Source organism: Xyrauchen texanus, chromosome 45 (genome assembly GCF_025860055.1).
Source record: "Xyrauchen texanus isolate HMW12.3.18 chromosome 45, RBS_HiC_50CHRs, whole genome shotgun sequence".
Classification (NCBI taxonomy): Eukaryota; Metazoa; Chordata; class Actinopteri; order Cypriniformes; family Catostomidae; genus Xyrauchen; species Xyrauchen texanus.
In genome coordinates this window covers 9,062,404-9,076,867 of record NC_068320.1, presented here as the reverse complement: position 1 = coordinate 9,076,867, position 14,464 = coordinate 9,062,404, and the positions used below count along the sequence as shown (strand labels likewise).

The 14,464-nt window shown below is 38.1% G+C and overlaps 1 protein-coding gene across 2 annotated transcripts in view; it reads right to left on the bottom strand.

Moving 5' to 3' along the window:
• The window catches only part of LOC127637777 (lysine-specific demethylase 7A-like), a 32,646-nt gene that overhangs the window by 5,353 nt on the left and 12,829 nt on the right, over positions 1-14,464 (bottom strand). Inside the window, exons 4-17 of one of the 2 annotated variants that reach the window (XM_052119039.1) lie at positions 13,832-13,992; positions 11,727-11,868; positions 9,752-9,938; positions 9,315-9,477; positions 8,459-8,546; positions 8,200-8,306; positions 7,493-7,584; positions 7,149-7,235; positions 5,452-5,682; positions 5,103-5,227; positions 4,581-4,759; positions 4,329-4,423; positions 4,078-4,199; positions 2,027-2,346 (exon numbers count right to left, since the gene is read on the bottom strand). In XM_052119039.1, the coding sequence (XP_051974999.1) occupies positions 2,027-2,346; positions 4,078-4,199; positions 4,329-4,423; positions 4,581-4,759; positions 5,103-5,227; positions 5,452-5,682; positions 7,149-7,235; positions 7,493-7,584; positions 8,200-8,306; positions 8,459-8,546; positions 9,315-9,477; positions 9,752-9,938; positions 11,727-11,868; positions 13,832-13,992 (2,099 nt within the window). The remainder of the gene's footprint in view (positions 1-2,026; positions 2,347-4,077; positions 4,200-4,328; positions 4,424-4,580; positions 4,760-5,102; positions 5,228-5,451; positions 5,683-7,148; positions 7,236-7,492; positions 7,585-8,199; positions 8,307-8,458; positions 8,547-9,314; positions 9,478-9,751; positions 9,939-11,726; positions 11,869-13,831; positions 13,993-14,464) is intronic. The other variant, XM_052119040.1, reaches the window with a different exon arrangement.

The window sequence follows — 14,464 nt, the reverse complement described above, 5'->3', positions numbered from 1 at the left end:
CCAGTGAACCTCCCTTTTTTGGAACTAGGAACTAATGGGAATAAAACCCCTGTTGACATTGGTCCGGGGGAACTACCAAATTGCTCTTCTCTCCAAGAGAGAGGAAATTTCCTCTTCCAGAAAATGAGAAAAGCTCTCATTTGTCAGAGAGAATATTACTCCGCTGAAACATGGGGGTTTCATGGCAAATTGAAGCCTGTAGCCATGTGTCATTGTCTGAATTACCCACTCGGAATCTGACACAGCGTAACTGGCATATATGTGATTTGTGAGCGTTCCCACCAGTGCTGGGGCATTGCATTGGGCTGCAATAGCAGGCAGCACACTCGTTTGTGATACAATGGCACATTCTAGTGGACAATTTAGGGGTGACATGTGGGACTACTGAGATTTGTTCATTCTCAGCAGCTGATTTATTTGATTCTTTAGTTTTTTTTTTTTTTACATTTTCAAACACACTGGCCAAAGCCTTTATTGGGAGTGTAAAATTGTGTTGTGCATACGGTGTAGTGACACTGCTTGTGCACATGACATCAAATCTCTCTCCAGCTTGAAAAGTCTCAGAACAGCCATGTCCATAACCTCCATGCCAGCGAGCTGTTCTTAAGGTCAAGCGAGTCTCCCCAGTAGTGTTTCATGTACTCTGCACACGCAGGGAGGATAGGCAAGAGCAGATTCCCTGGGCTGGGCGGTGGCACCAACAGTTTTCCAATGTAAACATCCATCTACTGATCGCTGCGTTTTGGAGCACCAGCCATTCAATGTTTAGCGGAGTCGTGCTTGCTCACACACTTCAAAGTGACTAGCATTCAGTAACAGCTGAACCACTGACTGGGGTGACAGGATGGCCTCCTTGTTGTCTGAGCCTTCAAGCACAGCGTCATCATCCTCACCAGAGCCGGGCAGCTCATATAATCAATTGAGGAAACACCTTAAAGATTAATATCCTCAAAATTGCCACGAGTCGGTTTGGTCAGCTCAACTAAGTGAAGGCAAGTCTGGGAGGCCCTCAGAGTTGCAGAGTCATCGCCATTTCCCCTGTCCGAGTCATCATGCTCAAGTTCGCAGCTCTGAGTAGCAGCAGCCTTGAGCCTAAGGTGCAGGAGCTTCCTTAGCAAGGCAAAGCAATAGTTACAGTTCTCAGGCAGTGAAAGAGCTTCCTCCATTTGTTTACACATATACATAATGCAGAAGGGATGGTAATCCCTTGCTGCAATTAGGGCTCCACAGGCGACCGTGCATGCCCATGACTGCCGATTCCCAGAGCTCACAGATGTCGTGGGTTTCATCTGAGCCTTGCCCTGGAAAACTGAAACTGTTTTTCAGCAGGCTTTTTGGCCTAGATGCAGGGAAAACTGGTAACGAAGAAAGGCTGACAGCCGTAAAAACATTAAAGGCCAGCAAGTGTGGGTGGCTTGCAGGGTGGATTCAACAGCAACTAAACAGTATTTCCTTGGCAGTCACGCCTAATGGAGGCTGATCCGAAGAGGTGTCCTCCTGCAGACCGTTTAGTGAAAGCCAACAAGTGAAATCCAGTTGAGCTGTGAGTTCTATGTGTAGAGGTTGCGAGAATCGAATGCCTGAGGAAAAGTAGCGTGTACAGGTCCTTTATGCCCTCATGTTAGGGCAGGGCCTTACAGTGGCACTGGACATGTGCTCTTGTCTGTCAAACCTGACTTGGTGCAATGGGATGATTCGGCAGAGGTCCCTCTGAGTGTCCCTCCCATAGGTGGATCTCGAACATGGGATGATCAAAGAGAACAGTATTTCTTTGCAACGTGTACAGTAGTGTGCAGGATTTTTCTTTCCCTTATGTATTTGTTTATTCTGATGCAATGCCTTGCTCCATAGACTTGCACTGAAAGTGCATTACTGTGCACGTGATTTGTTTTTTCAGACTGAGGGACGAGTAGAAATTATTCAACTCAACTTGATTTGAGCCCAGTGTATTCCTTTCATTGTAGACATTTAACGACCCAAATTCATTTTTCATAAACACGATCTACATTTTTACATCTGGCCTCACCTTTAGTGGCCTGGTTGCTGATGGGCGTGGGGTTGGGTGCATGTCTTTTGGAGGGGTGAAGTGAAGGAGACAGTGAACTTTCCCTGTACGAGTATACCTCTTCAATACTCTCCTCCCCTCCCTCTGGGCTGCGGGGTGTTGAGCAGGGCTCGCTGCTGTCCCAGGCATCACTGCTGCTGTTGCTATTACTGTTACCCTGACTGGACCACCAAGGCTGCCGTAGAACAGCGCTCTCTTCTGATGCCTGCTGATACAGCAAGCCCGCCATTGACAACATGCCCTGAATGGCCTCTTCTGTGCTCGGTGAGGTAGGACGTTCTCTGTGGACAAAAAAGTTGGCAATTTCAGCAGAAAAAAAATTAATCAAAATAAACACAAGTACAATCATACAATACAAGTGAAAAATTTGAACACACCTAACTCAATTACCATTTTCCACATTTTACAAAAACTTTGAAAAAAATCACAAATGGAAGTAAAGGAATTATGTGTTGACCAAAAATCCAAATAAATCAAAACCATATTTTATATTAGAGGTAGACTATATATATATATATATATATATATATATATATATATATATATATATATATATATATATATATATATATATATACATATACACACACACATACACACACACACACACACACACACACACACACACAGTCAAAACCTTTGAAACACTTGACTGAAATGTTTCTCATGATATTAAAAATCTTTTGATCTGAAGGCGTATGCGTAAATGTTTGAAATTAGTTTTGAAGACAAAAATATAATTGTGCCACCATATTCATAGATTTAATATTGAATCAATAATTATACACACACACACGGTTGGGGAGTAACGGAACACATGCAACAGAATTACGTATTTAAAATACAAAATATAAGTAACTGTATTCCACTACAGTTACAATTTAAATCATTGTATTTAGAATACAGTTACATTCAAAAAGTCTTTTGATTACAGAAGAGATTACTTTGCATTTTATCATCATTTGTTTAATTTAATATTTAGTCCTTTCAGATGGAAAACATTTAAACATAAATGATGTGATCCAAAGTACATTTGAACAGCGGTGAAACACTTTCTTATGATGTGTTACATTCATACCAGCAGACAGAGAAGTAAGTTTGAAGTAAGTTTGGAGCAGAAGAAATATAAATAAACCTTATGTAAATTATCAGCTTTACGCTAAGCTAAAATGTTATTTCTAGCCATTTTACATGTACGTTACCAGACATGATCATATATTTTTATCAAGATAATTCACGATGGATCATAATATTTTTTTTTTTCTAGTAAGACCTTTGATATTAGGGCAAAAATCATATTCTTGATTTTTTGTGTATTGTTTTCCTGTAAAAATATCTCAAAATCCTTAAAAGAAGACCAATTTGATTTATCTTGTTTTAGAATCAACACTGCATAAGATATTTCAGAGAATGTATTTTTAACATGTGTATTTTATCTTACTGTACTGGCAGAGTTTTTACAGTCAAAAAAGTAAAAAAAAATAAATAAATCTACCAGTGCTGAAGTAGTAATCCAAAAGTATTTAGAATACATTACTGACCTTGAGTAATCTAACGGAATATGTTACAAATGAAATTTTACAGCATGTATTCTGTAATCTGTAGTGGAATACATTTCAAAAGTAACCCTCTCATCCCTGTGTGTGTGTGTGTGTGTGTGTGTGTGTGTGTGTGTGTGTGTGTGTGTGTGTGTGTATATATGTATATATATAGGATCATTATAGCAGTGATTAATATGTTTCAGCTGGCAACAATTCTTTTAACCCTAACTGATGCGGTGTGAAGCTTATTTCTATGCAATATAAGTAGTCTTACACTTTGTCTACACTACAAAACTAACTTATGCATTTAAGAATTTAGCTATAGATTAAAAGATTTTTAATATCATTAAAAAAAATTTAGGCCGGTATGTCCAACAAAGACTAGTAGTGTACACGTTTAATTTATTTTGTATTTTTAGTCAAAATTGCAATGTAACGCTTTAAAATTGTGTAAAATGCAGAAAGTTGTACCGTTTTAGAGGCTGCTTATGGTGGTCATGCCGTTTGCCGCTCAAATGCTCTACAAAACTCCCTGAATCTCTCGGTCTTCCTCGATCCTCTTCCTCAGAACTCTCGGAATCCGAGGAGCGCTTCTGTTGAGGGAAAACAATGAAGAATCAATCGTAGAAAAAAGGAAGCTTGTTAGCTATTGAACCGTGAGAAACAAATATATTTAGGTTTATGGAGAGCTGATTTTAAAGCCCATTTTACTTCCTCAGTACCTCAGCAGAATCCTCTGCTTCTGATTCAGAGTCAGTGTCTAATGATGATGCATGTTGTGATGACTCTGTCCTGAGAACTGTCTGCACAGTTTCACCTGAAAAAAACAAGAGAACAGTCCAAATGTTTTATTTCCGTTTAAAACACAATATACTTACAACATAACAAAATGTATGTGCTGTTATATAGACTGTATTCAGTTAGACACACTCTTTAGAGCACCTACAGAAGTCCCACAGCTACAAGTGACTCACTGTGATTGATTGGTTTCTTGATAGTCCAGTGTACTCCAAACTCCTCCTCTGACTTTTCTTTCTTTACTTCTTGTTGTGGGCACATTAACAGTCTTTCCATCTTCACCTCACGTTGATGGCATTGAGACATTTCCACTCCGTTGAGTTTGGCTGCTCCATTACTGATGGTCATCCTCTCTCTTTAAAGAGGAAACACTTCAGTCGTTCAGAACATTTGAAAATTATCTATATTAAATTTAAATCTAACTACTCATTCTATATTATTACCATTTTCTACTTTTTACATCAAAACTATGGAATAACTAGGGCTGTCATTCTATTAAAACACAAATCACATTAATTACATGGTACACAGACTAATTAATCATATTAAATAAAAAAACAATGCAAAAGCATATTAATATTTACGTCTGACTGGTAGTGTATGTTTTATTATTATACCAAACCATATCATATCGATAAACACAACCTAAAAGACAAAAACATTTAAATAAGTGTGTGTGAAGCTACCAGAACCCTCACCGCATGATTTTGCCATTACACATCACCAGGCGCAGGGCGTTGTCATTACTACCGTCAGCAGCTACTGCAGATGCTAAAGAAACCTTCTTAAATTTGCCGTTCACTTTTGAGCTGAAAGCTGGATCCTGTTTCAAGAAATGTAATTCTTACTGGAAATGAAAAATGAAAACTGCTTCCCAGTAAATCAGTGAAAAGATCAGATATCAAGGTGAACCTGCCATCTAAAACACAACTCAATTCACAACTCATTATATTACAATCCTAAGAAAAGAATAGATCCTGATAAGCACAAATGACAGATAACAGAGTATAAAACATTTGAGCTCAATTCTGTTAAAACAGATCTCACCTCCTCCACCAGTCCGACCTCGAGTCTCTTTAGCACCTCCATTGTGTGCAGCTCCAGGATGTCCAGATTGGACGGCAGTTTACGGCTGTGATGGTGAAGATGATGGTGGTGGTGTCGATGACGATGATGTTCTCGCTGCCGTCGCCGTGCCCGACATCCTTTCGCCATCGAAGAGCGTGATAAAGGGCACTCTGCACTACACTGAGATTTTAAACATTTAGTCAGATCCTCCTGTTTAAGAAATCAATACAGTGAAACAGTCACATGTATTACACAGATGGTTAGGTACTGAAAAACTGATTAAAATTGTAAACACTGGAACAATCGAGAAGCATTGCAGGCAAAAAAAACGAAACACCAAACCAAGCCCAAACAAGAAACAAAACACAAATCCGAACAAAACAAAAAAACAGAAACGTTTGGTTGCCGTTTCTGGATAGTTCGAAGCACTTTTTTTATTTAGTTAAAAAAATAAACAAACCTACGGACAAATACTTTGACAGTTTAATTTGTCAGACAAGGGGCCTGGTGGCTAGTGCAAGTGCTTCGATAGCGTGGTGGTGCTTATTTATGGGGATCGGAGTCAGGATTGATTAATTTTCCGATCCCACCTCTTTGCTTCCTAACACTTCAATTTCCTATTTAATTAAAAGCAAAAAACGTTGCCTGAAATTTGGTTTGGGGAATTCATTTGTACACATAAAATAATTGCAAAATAACAGGAGTCAAAAAACACCAACTATATCTTTGTGACCACCTAAACACTAGGGATGTGCACGGTAACCCTTCGTAATATTCGGTTAACCACGAGGGTTCCCGACAAATAACCAAATAACTGTTCGTGAATGGGGTCTTGGTATAAAGAATATTTATTGCAAGTGATATGCATCAAACACTACTCAAAATAGCAGGGAATTAAGTGCACACTGTGCTATGAGCCTCAATATCTCAATTCATAGATCTTCAAAGGATAAATCTACTTGCATTAAAGTCAAACAAAAGTAATCAAACGGTCACTGCCTGCAACATAGCGGTGCTTGGAGATGTTTTGATTACTAAATGGCTTAGCATATAACTTGTGGATTTATTGTATGCACAACAGAGCAGAAGGGAAAAAACACTGGCTTACTGTAGATCAAGAGCCGAAACGTTATCAGGTGAAAAACAATCTGGAATCATGCGCAACAGTCATGCAACAGTCACATGAAGTCCTCTTTAGAATGTAAAATGTTTTTGATACCTGCCCTAAACATGCTAGATGCACCGCATCCAATCATAAAAAAATGTCTCGAAATGAGTTTATAAAAATTCAAGAATTTGGCGAGCTGAAGCAAGACACTGAAAAGAATTGAGATGGGTGCAATGGTCAAAGACGTTCATCCAGTGTGTGTTTACATAGAAAAAACACTTTAAAACAGTGCAGACATGCAAAAAAACATGTGTAAACAGCCCCATAATTCACCCTATATTTGAAAAACGGACCCGAATCCGACCCCGGTCGGTTTATGGGGTATTGTCGGGCTCAGATTGGGTTGAAGACATTTTTTGCACGTGTAGAATAACTGAATAGCGATTTTGGTATTTGAATATATTGCGGGTCAAACAGTTAACCGAATGCCTACTATCCATGCACATCCCTACTACATTCTCTCCAATTATCCATTCAAAGTCATTGCACTTTCTCAAGCTTCCCTTACCTCCAAGTGGCGGATCTCCTTGGTCAGAGCTTTAATGAGATGGGTTGGTCTGATATGATCTGGAACCTCACTGTTAGGTTGAGTCAACTGTACAGGAAACACACATACCCACACAAAGAGAGAAAATGAATGTGTGTAGAAGAACCACAGGAAGTTTGTTACAAAACGAATGACACAGCGATAATAGATCTTCTCTTCTGAGAGCATATGCATCTCTTTGAAACCCTTCTTACTACCCAGGAGTTCGTCACTCAAAACGCCACCAGCCATCATCCAATACAGTGTGTTTTAGTTAGCGGTCCATTACAATCTTCTGTGTTGTGTTTCTGAGATGAATCACTCACCTCTCTCCTCAGCCATGTCCTCAGTGATGAGATTAAAGCTTTCACCCCATCCACCAGAAAACCTTGAGGTGGACATTTATGTTCCCGCAGCTCTGAAAATACAGACACACCTTAAACTAAAAAATCTCATGGTTTCTCATGAACGTGCAAAGGAAAGCCATGGCAGAAATCAAGATTTTCAGTTAAATTACACCAAAACCTATAGATGCCTTTGGAAGACTTGGAATATGATGCATGAATTGCATGGGGTCACTATCAAATGCTGTTGTATTGAAATCCTAAACTTTGTGTTCCGCATTAGAAAGAAAGTAATTTGGGGTTTAAAATGGCAAGAAAGCTTTTAAATGACAGAATTTAAATTTTGCTTAAATCATTCCTTTATTTGTACTTGATGAAACTATTTGGATTGGACATTACTGATTTATAAAGACGTAGGTAGGTGTCCAAGTGAGACATTGTGGCATTGATCTATTGCATCTGTTAGTATTATTATGTCTATGACAGCCCATAAAACCGTGCGTGGTAAAATGGTGAAATTTGGCACACTGATAGGGGTTGTCATGAATTGCCCCCATACCAAATTTGGGTTCTCTAAGACACACTATATGGCGCCACCACCAGTTCAAAAATGATGGTGTTTCCTTATCTTAAAACTCCACCCATTACAGTGGCCACCATCTTGGATTAAGTTGATATGTTTCACTTACCTTTAAGGGTCTCTAGAAGGTTTTTGCCCACATACCAGCAAATGGCCTCAAAATACGGGAACTTAAAGAGATCTGGAGTTTTCAGTCTGCGTTCCATCTCATAACACCTGAAATGAGCATAGAGTGATATCCTTTTTAATAGGAATGGTAACATTTAAAATATTTAATTTGATACAGCATTTTTAATTGACATTAATATTAATTTTAAACAATCTTCTCTGTAGCAAAACAAATAAAGACAAATTGTCAGGAGCATCACCTGAGCTGCATTGCTATGTTTAAGTTATGCAAAAAGTTCCCTCCAAACGCCATGGAGTCCTGAGAGGTGAGCACTGCATGGATCCAACCTGTAGAGAGTGACAGAGAGCTACATTCACAAACGACTGCAAATATAGTTTACACAATCCACAACAGAAACCCATGTGCATTTACACCTACAATTACATATCAACAACAAACTATTTATAGTGTAAACTCACACATACTATCACAACCAGTCAGTAAAAGAATGATCATTTTATCTCTGTGTCTGATTACATGTGTATTGGCCACTGAATGCAGACAGACGGCTAAAGAGGAGGATTTCTGCTTTGTAATACGCTACATTCACACTAAATAAAGAACGTTTAGATCACTCTAAAGGAGTGGCAAGTTAACAAAATGCTTTAGACAGGCAACAGAAAAAAAAAATACAGTGGAAATGCTTTTCATTCCAGATTCTTTCCATTCAGTCAGATGCACGTGAATTGCATCAGAGCTCTTCAGATTGTTTTCACTCTGTTTACCATGTTGCTCAGCAAAGACTGTTGCCAAACACTCCCAACTGTATCAAGGGTCATCAGTGTTGAATGCTGATCTACAATTTTCCTAGCAGGAATTGGAAATTGCCATACCATGCATGTACATGTTTTATTATGAAAGCACACATCCTATTTTGTGCCCTGGGGTCAATAAAGGGTTAAATAAAAAAAAGGGGTATGTTGCATGATCAACAGAAACCACAGAGGCAACTGAAATAATACTGTAAATGAGTGGATGGGACTGTTGAACGTAGGCATGTTCATTTAATGCACACCAAAAATGATTGACATGTTTGGGGGATCCTGAATTCTCACCAGTGGGAAGGAGGACGGTAGATCCTTGCTTCACCACACATTTGTAACACTTGTCGACTTTATCCCCGAAGAATACTTCGCTCTGATTTGGCGATGAGCTCCATGACTCATATAGTGCAAGGTTAGCCTTTGTCGGCTTGATCAAGTAAAAAATCTTCTCTCCCTAAAAAAAAAAAAAAAAAAAAAGAGGAATTGTATGATTTTCTGAATTAAGAGGCTGTATGATTAAGATGATGATATAAACATGGATATTTTATGGAACTATGCAAACAGTAGAGAATTTCTTTCTAAAACAACATAGCAGATCAGACCAAACACAACACATTTACCAGCCTTTTATTTAAGCTGCTTATCTTGACTAATAAAACAGCAACATCATTTACTACAGTACACTTCACCGAGCAGATTCATGTCATACTACTGGTCTTTGTTCTTACCCACAGAACATGATACCACACTGAGGTTCCTCCAAAGTCGATATGGAAGTCTGTGTAACTGTTTTTAACCCCCATGAGACAGTACTTCTGCACAAACGGTTTGGGGAAGAAAGAGTCATCAGGCCAGTAGTTCTCCACCCAAGACATCTTCTGCGCTATCTCAGGAACCACAACCAAATCAGACATTCTGAAAGAGACCATAAAATAAAAATTAGGGATGCAACGATGTATCGGCCAAACATCGGCATCGGCCGATATTCGCCTTGTTGACCGACATCGGCCTATTGGCAAATACGATGTCATTCGCCGATGTTTATCTGTCTTGTTTATTTGCGGTCGACTTGGACAACAGTTGCCTACACAGCTGCAGTTTCGGAGAAGATCCAACAGGTGGAACTATAATACCACCCACAGCCACTGGCTGGACACGACTCTGGCATGATGTAAGATGGCAACGGATGCCGTGTGCATGTGTGGTTTGTTTTCAAATAAGTGCTAGAAAATGTCGGTGGTGTAGGAGTATTTTACTGTCTGTTCTGTGATTTAGTGAAAAACTCTGCTGTATAGCAGGCTAAAAAGGCGAATGTTTCACTTTTTTTATTTGTTATTTTAAAGAAGGTTATAATAAACGTTGTTTCATAAATTTGTATGATTTAATTTGTGCTGATTGAAAGATAGTGGATGCGGGGCTGAAAGACTTAAAACAGCTAATTTATTATAAGATTTATTTGTTTCACCTGCACAAAAGGAAAAAAATTATTGGCATAGGCCAAATTGCTATTTTAAACATCGGTATCCGTATCAGCCCAAACTTTCAAAATCGTTGCATAACTAATAAAAATACTGTTTCTACATGCAAAACTTTTATTGGGTTTAAAACAGTTAAGTTCAGTTATTTATAATGATACACAGTGGCCCAAAAAAGTATTTGGACACTTTAGTAATACACTTAAAAATATATGAATGCCATTGCATTAGATACAATTTAAAACTAAATGGCATCTGCCAACGAATGATGCAAGAGCTTGTCTCAAAACTAACTTTTTTCTAAGCCATTGTTGCATTTGACTTTTAAAGGGGTCTTGACATGTCTTTACCAATATCATAAGTGAACCTTAAGGAACATTTTAAAATGCTAAAGTTTTTTTTGTACAAAAAAAACAGTCGTAGGTAAAACATTATAATTTTTCACGCCAATTCTCACCCTCTGTCAGAAATACTCTTTTGGTGCTGCTTCTCCTTTAAGACTTTTAAGTCACCGTTTTGACTGTCTCTCTGCTCTTGATTGACCTGCTCTCTCAACTTGCCATCTCACTACTCACAACGGAAACGATTAAAGGTAAAGTAGGCACTGATGTGTTGCTGTGAAGGTGGTCAGATTCAAATGTCTACCACAGTCAGTGTGACATCACAATGTGGAGGAAGTAGACAATGAGCCATTTTGGCAGATTGGTTTCAACAAATGCACTTTTTGCAGTTTTGAAATTTACAGTATGTTTTCATAGTACAATGACCTCTTATATGTCAAAAGATCAAGGAAAATGTTTTTCTTCATGTCATAAACCCTTTAACCAACTATGAAGTCAGTTCCCAGGGTGTCCTAGCAGATTAACCATCATATTGCATCAGAGTTCATCATATTAACTATGGACATGTCCCACCAGCATTTGACAAACAGAAAGTGTCCAAATATCTACTGTAGTAAAATATTAGTATATTCCTATAATATATCGTATTTTTTCCGCGTGTGTGTATGTGCGAAATGTTTTCCTTGGAGATTGTAACTGTGCTAATTTTCTTCCAAACAAAATGCTACATATTTTGTTATCTAATGCATTGACATTCACATATCCAAAGTATCCAAATACTGGTTAAGGCCACTGTATGATATTTTAACTAGTAGTAAGTTTGTTTACAGTGAATGCATGTATTGTAATATTACAAGTTAGACTGGTTGCTTCTTAAACAGACATACTTTGTATCTGAGAACTCCAGGCTGATCAAGTTCAACACTTTGGGCCGTTTGGGTAGATGGAAATACTTCACAAACTCTCCCAGATTCAGCTTGCTGTCGGCTTGTCTTGCGACATCAATCACATCAATAACTTTGTCTGAACCTGGAAAAAGAGAGGGAGATATTTTCAGATTACGTGCATCTCTGAGACAACAAACTGGCCAAGGTAAAGGAACAATGTGAAGACAAACTTAGTTTGAAAGTTTACAGAGCATTACGTTTTTGATATACAACTGTCCTGAAATATGATTTTCTATTTGTGGGTTTCATGAACAGTCTGTAATCAGGCTTTAAGGGACACAGCTGCAGAACCGCAAATCAAAATTGACAGCTGAAGACCGGAACACACATACACACGACAGGGAACAGCTGGTGGAAAAACAAAAATTGTGAAAGGGTTCTCAAGCCCAGAATATCCAAATTTGGTAACTGGAAAAATCAGCAAAACTCTACAGTGCTTTTACAGTTATATTCATGTTCTTTGTCCATTCATTTCCGGTAATATGGATATGTTTGAAAGTAACTAAAACTCCCTGCCAACAGTTTCAAAGACATACACAACATTTAGTAGTGTACACAACATTTAGTAGTGTACACAAGTTAGCATAGTTCACCCAAACAATTAAAATACTGTCGTCATTTACTCACCATCATGTCCTTCTAAATCACGGTGACTTTCTTTTTTCAGGTAGCACAAGAGATGTTTAGAAGAATGTCCAGGCAACTTTTTACCATACAAAATTGACTTGGGAAGTTATCAAGCTCCAAAAATGACAAAAGTGAACCATAAAAGTAGTCCATATGACTAGTGTACTATATGCAAAGACTAATAAAGCCATACGATAGCTTTGTGCAGGGAACAGATCAAAATGCAAGTCATTATTCACTTATCTGCACTTTAATCAATTAAATGTATTTTAATGTATTTTTCACAACGAAAGAAAAAAAAAAAAACTTTCATATGGCTTCAGAACACTTATAGCACATGAGTCAAATAAGCTACTTTAATGGTGCTTTTTTTTTTTTTTTTTTTTGGAGATCGCCAGCCCCAAACTCCATTCACTTTCACTGTGTGGAAATTGGCAGCATGAACATTCTTAAAACATATCCTTTTGTGTTTCATATGGGTAAGCACACATTTGTGTTAGTCTGGCGAAACACAGTAGTTCGCCTCTCTAAATTCACCCAGACAGGGTAGAATGTTTCTTGTAGGTGTGTGTGTGTGTGGGAGATAAATGACAGACAGAGAAGGTCAGTGGCCTTTTGTCTGTGCCCAACTGGCTGGGTAACATGAACTGTGGAGTGGCCCACTCTCCCCCTCTCTATCTCCTACACACCTCTACCCCTCGACACCTGTTACTATTTAAATACTTCCAGCTTAAAGATCAGCGGCCTGCGAAAGAGGGAGCTGTGTAACATAAACGTTCAGATAAACAGACCTATTGAGAACCTGAGCTCAGGCTGGCTGTTCTGTACAACAGCTTTGTAACTGGAGATGAAATGTTCTGGGTATAATATAGACGAAAGAAGCAATAACCTCCACAGCTGTAGAGGAGCCTGGTCCAAACCCATTCACTACCGGCACGGACGGATAACCACACTCACAAAGGCACTGGGTAACCTAAAGCTTTCCAGTCCAATAAGTGAATTAAGTCTTTAAAGTTGTTCAAAAAAATCAATGTTTATCATGTATCTCATGGAATAGAATGTTCGTTCAACTTTATAAATTGTAGACTTACATACAATGTTATCAAAAAGGCTGCATAACCAACCTTTGTGACTCTAAGAAGAAAACAAAAACTATCCTGGAAATTATATGTGATTAGGAGGCAAAATTTAAAAGTAGAGCCTGGGTATGACATTTAAACAAATCATCAGTCATAGAACTATAACAATTTTCTACACAGACTTATAGTTGGCAGATAAGTGGAAAAAAGTGCACAGATTTCATTGAGTGTAAATGTGTTATTGATCTAAATGTGTCTCTCTTGCTCCACTGACCCATTTGCCAAACAACCTCCTGATATGCATTGTAATTGCAGTAGGTGCACACTCTAAACTCTTACCCACATAGCGTTCCACATCTCTGACAGAGAAAGAAGGGGGAGGGAGTTTAAGCCCCAGTCCATCCAGTTCAGGCACCACTATGGGGTAATGGAAGCCATGGCTCTCCAGGTAATCCTGGGTCACCTGACTGCCCTGCATCCGCACCACAACCTCATCGCCACTTTGAAAAAGCAAATACAGAAAATTCAGTCGCCAATCTTAATGGGGGTATGCAAATTACAAAGACATAAATCTTTTAATGATTATGTCCTAAACACAAGAAATCGACAGATATATACTTTATTGATCTCACATGAACAAGAATTAAACAACAGCAACATAACACTACAGGAAAAAAAAAATCTAATAAAACTACATTTATATTTTAATGTGCAATTTGCATAAATTATTTGACTTATGTTTACAGAAATGCTTGACATTTTAAGCTAAAATTATTATAATTATAAAAAATATTTTAATGCATACGTTTATATAGTTTTTTTAATGATTATTTAGTTATGTTATTGTAGCAGAAATAAAACTATTAAACATGTGTTCTACATATAGCTTATCGGTTGCATAATTCTTTTAATTTGAACTCTTATTTATTTGGTACCGCTTAATATTAGGTGTCTTTAACTACTATGTACTAA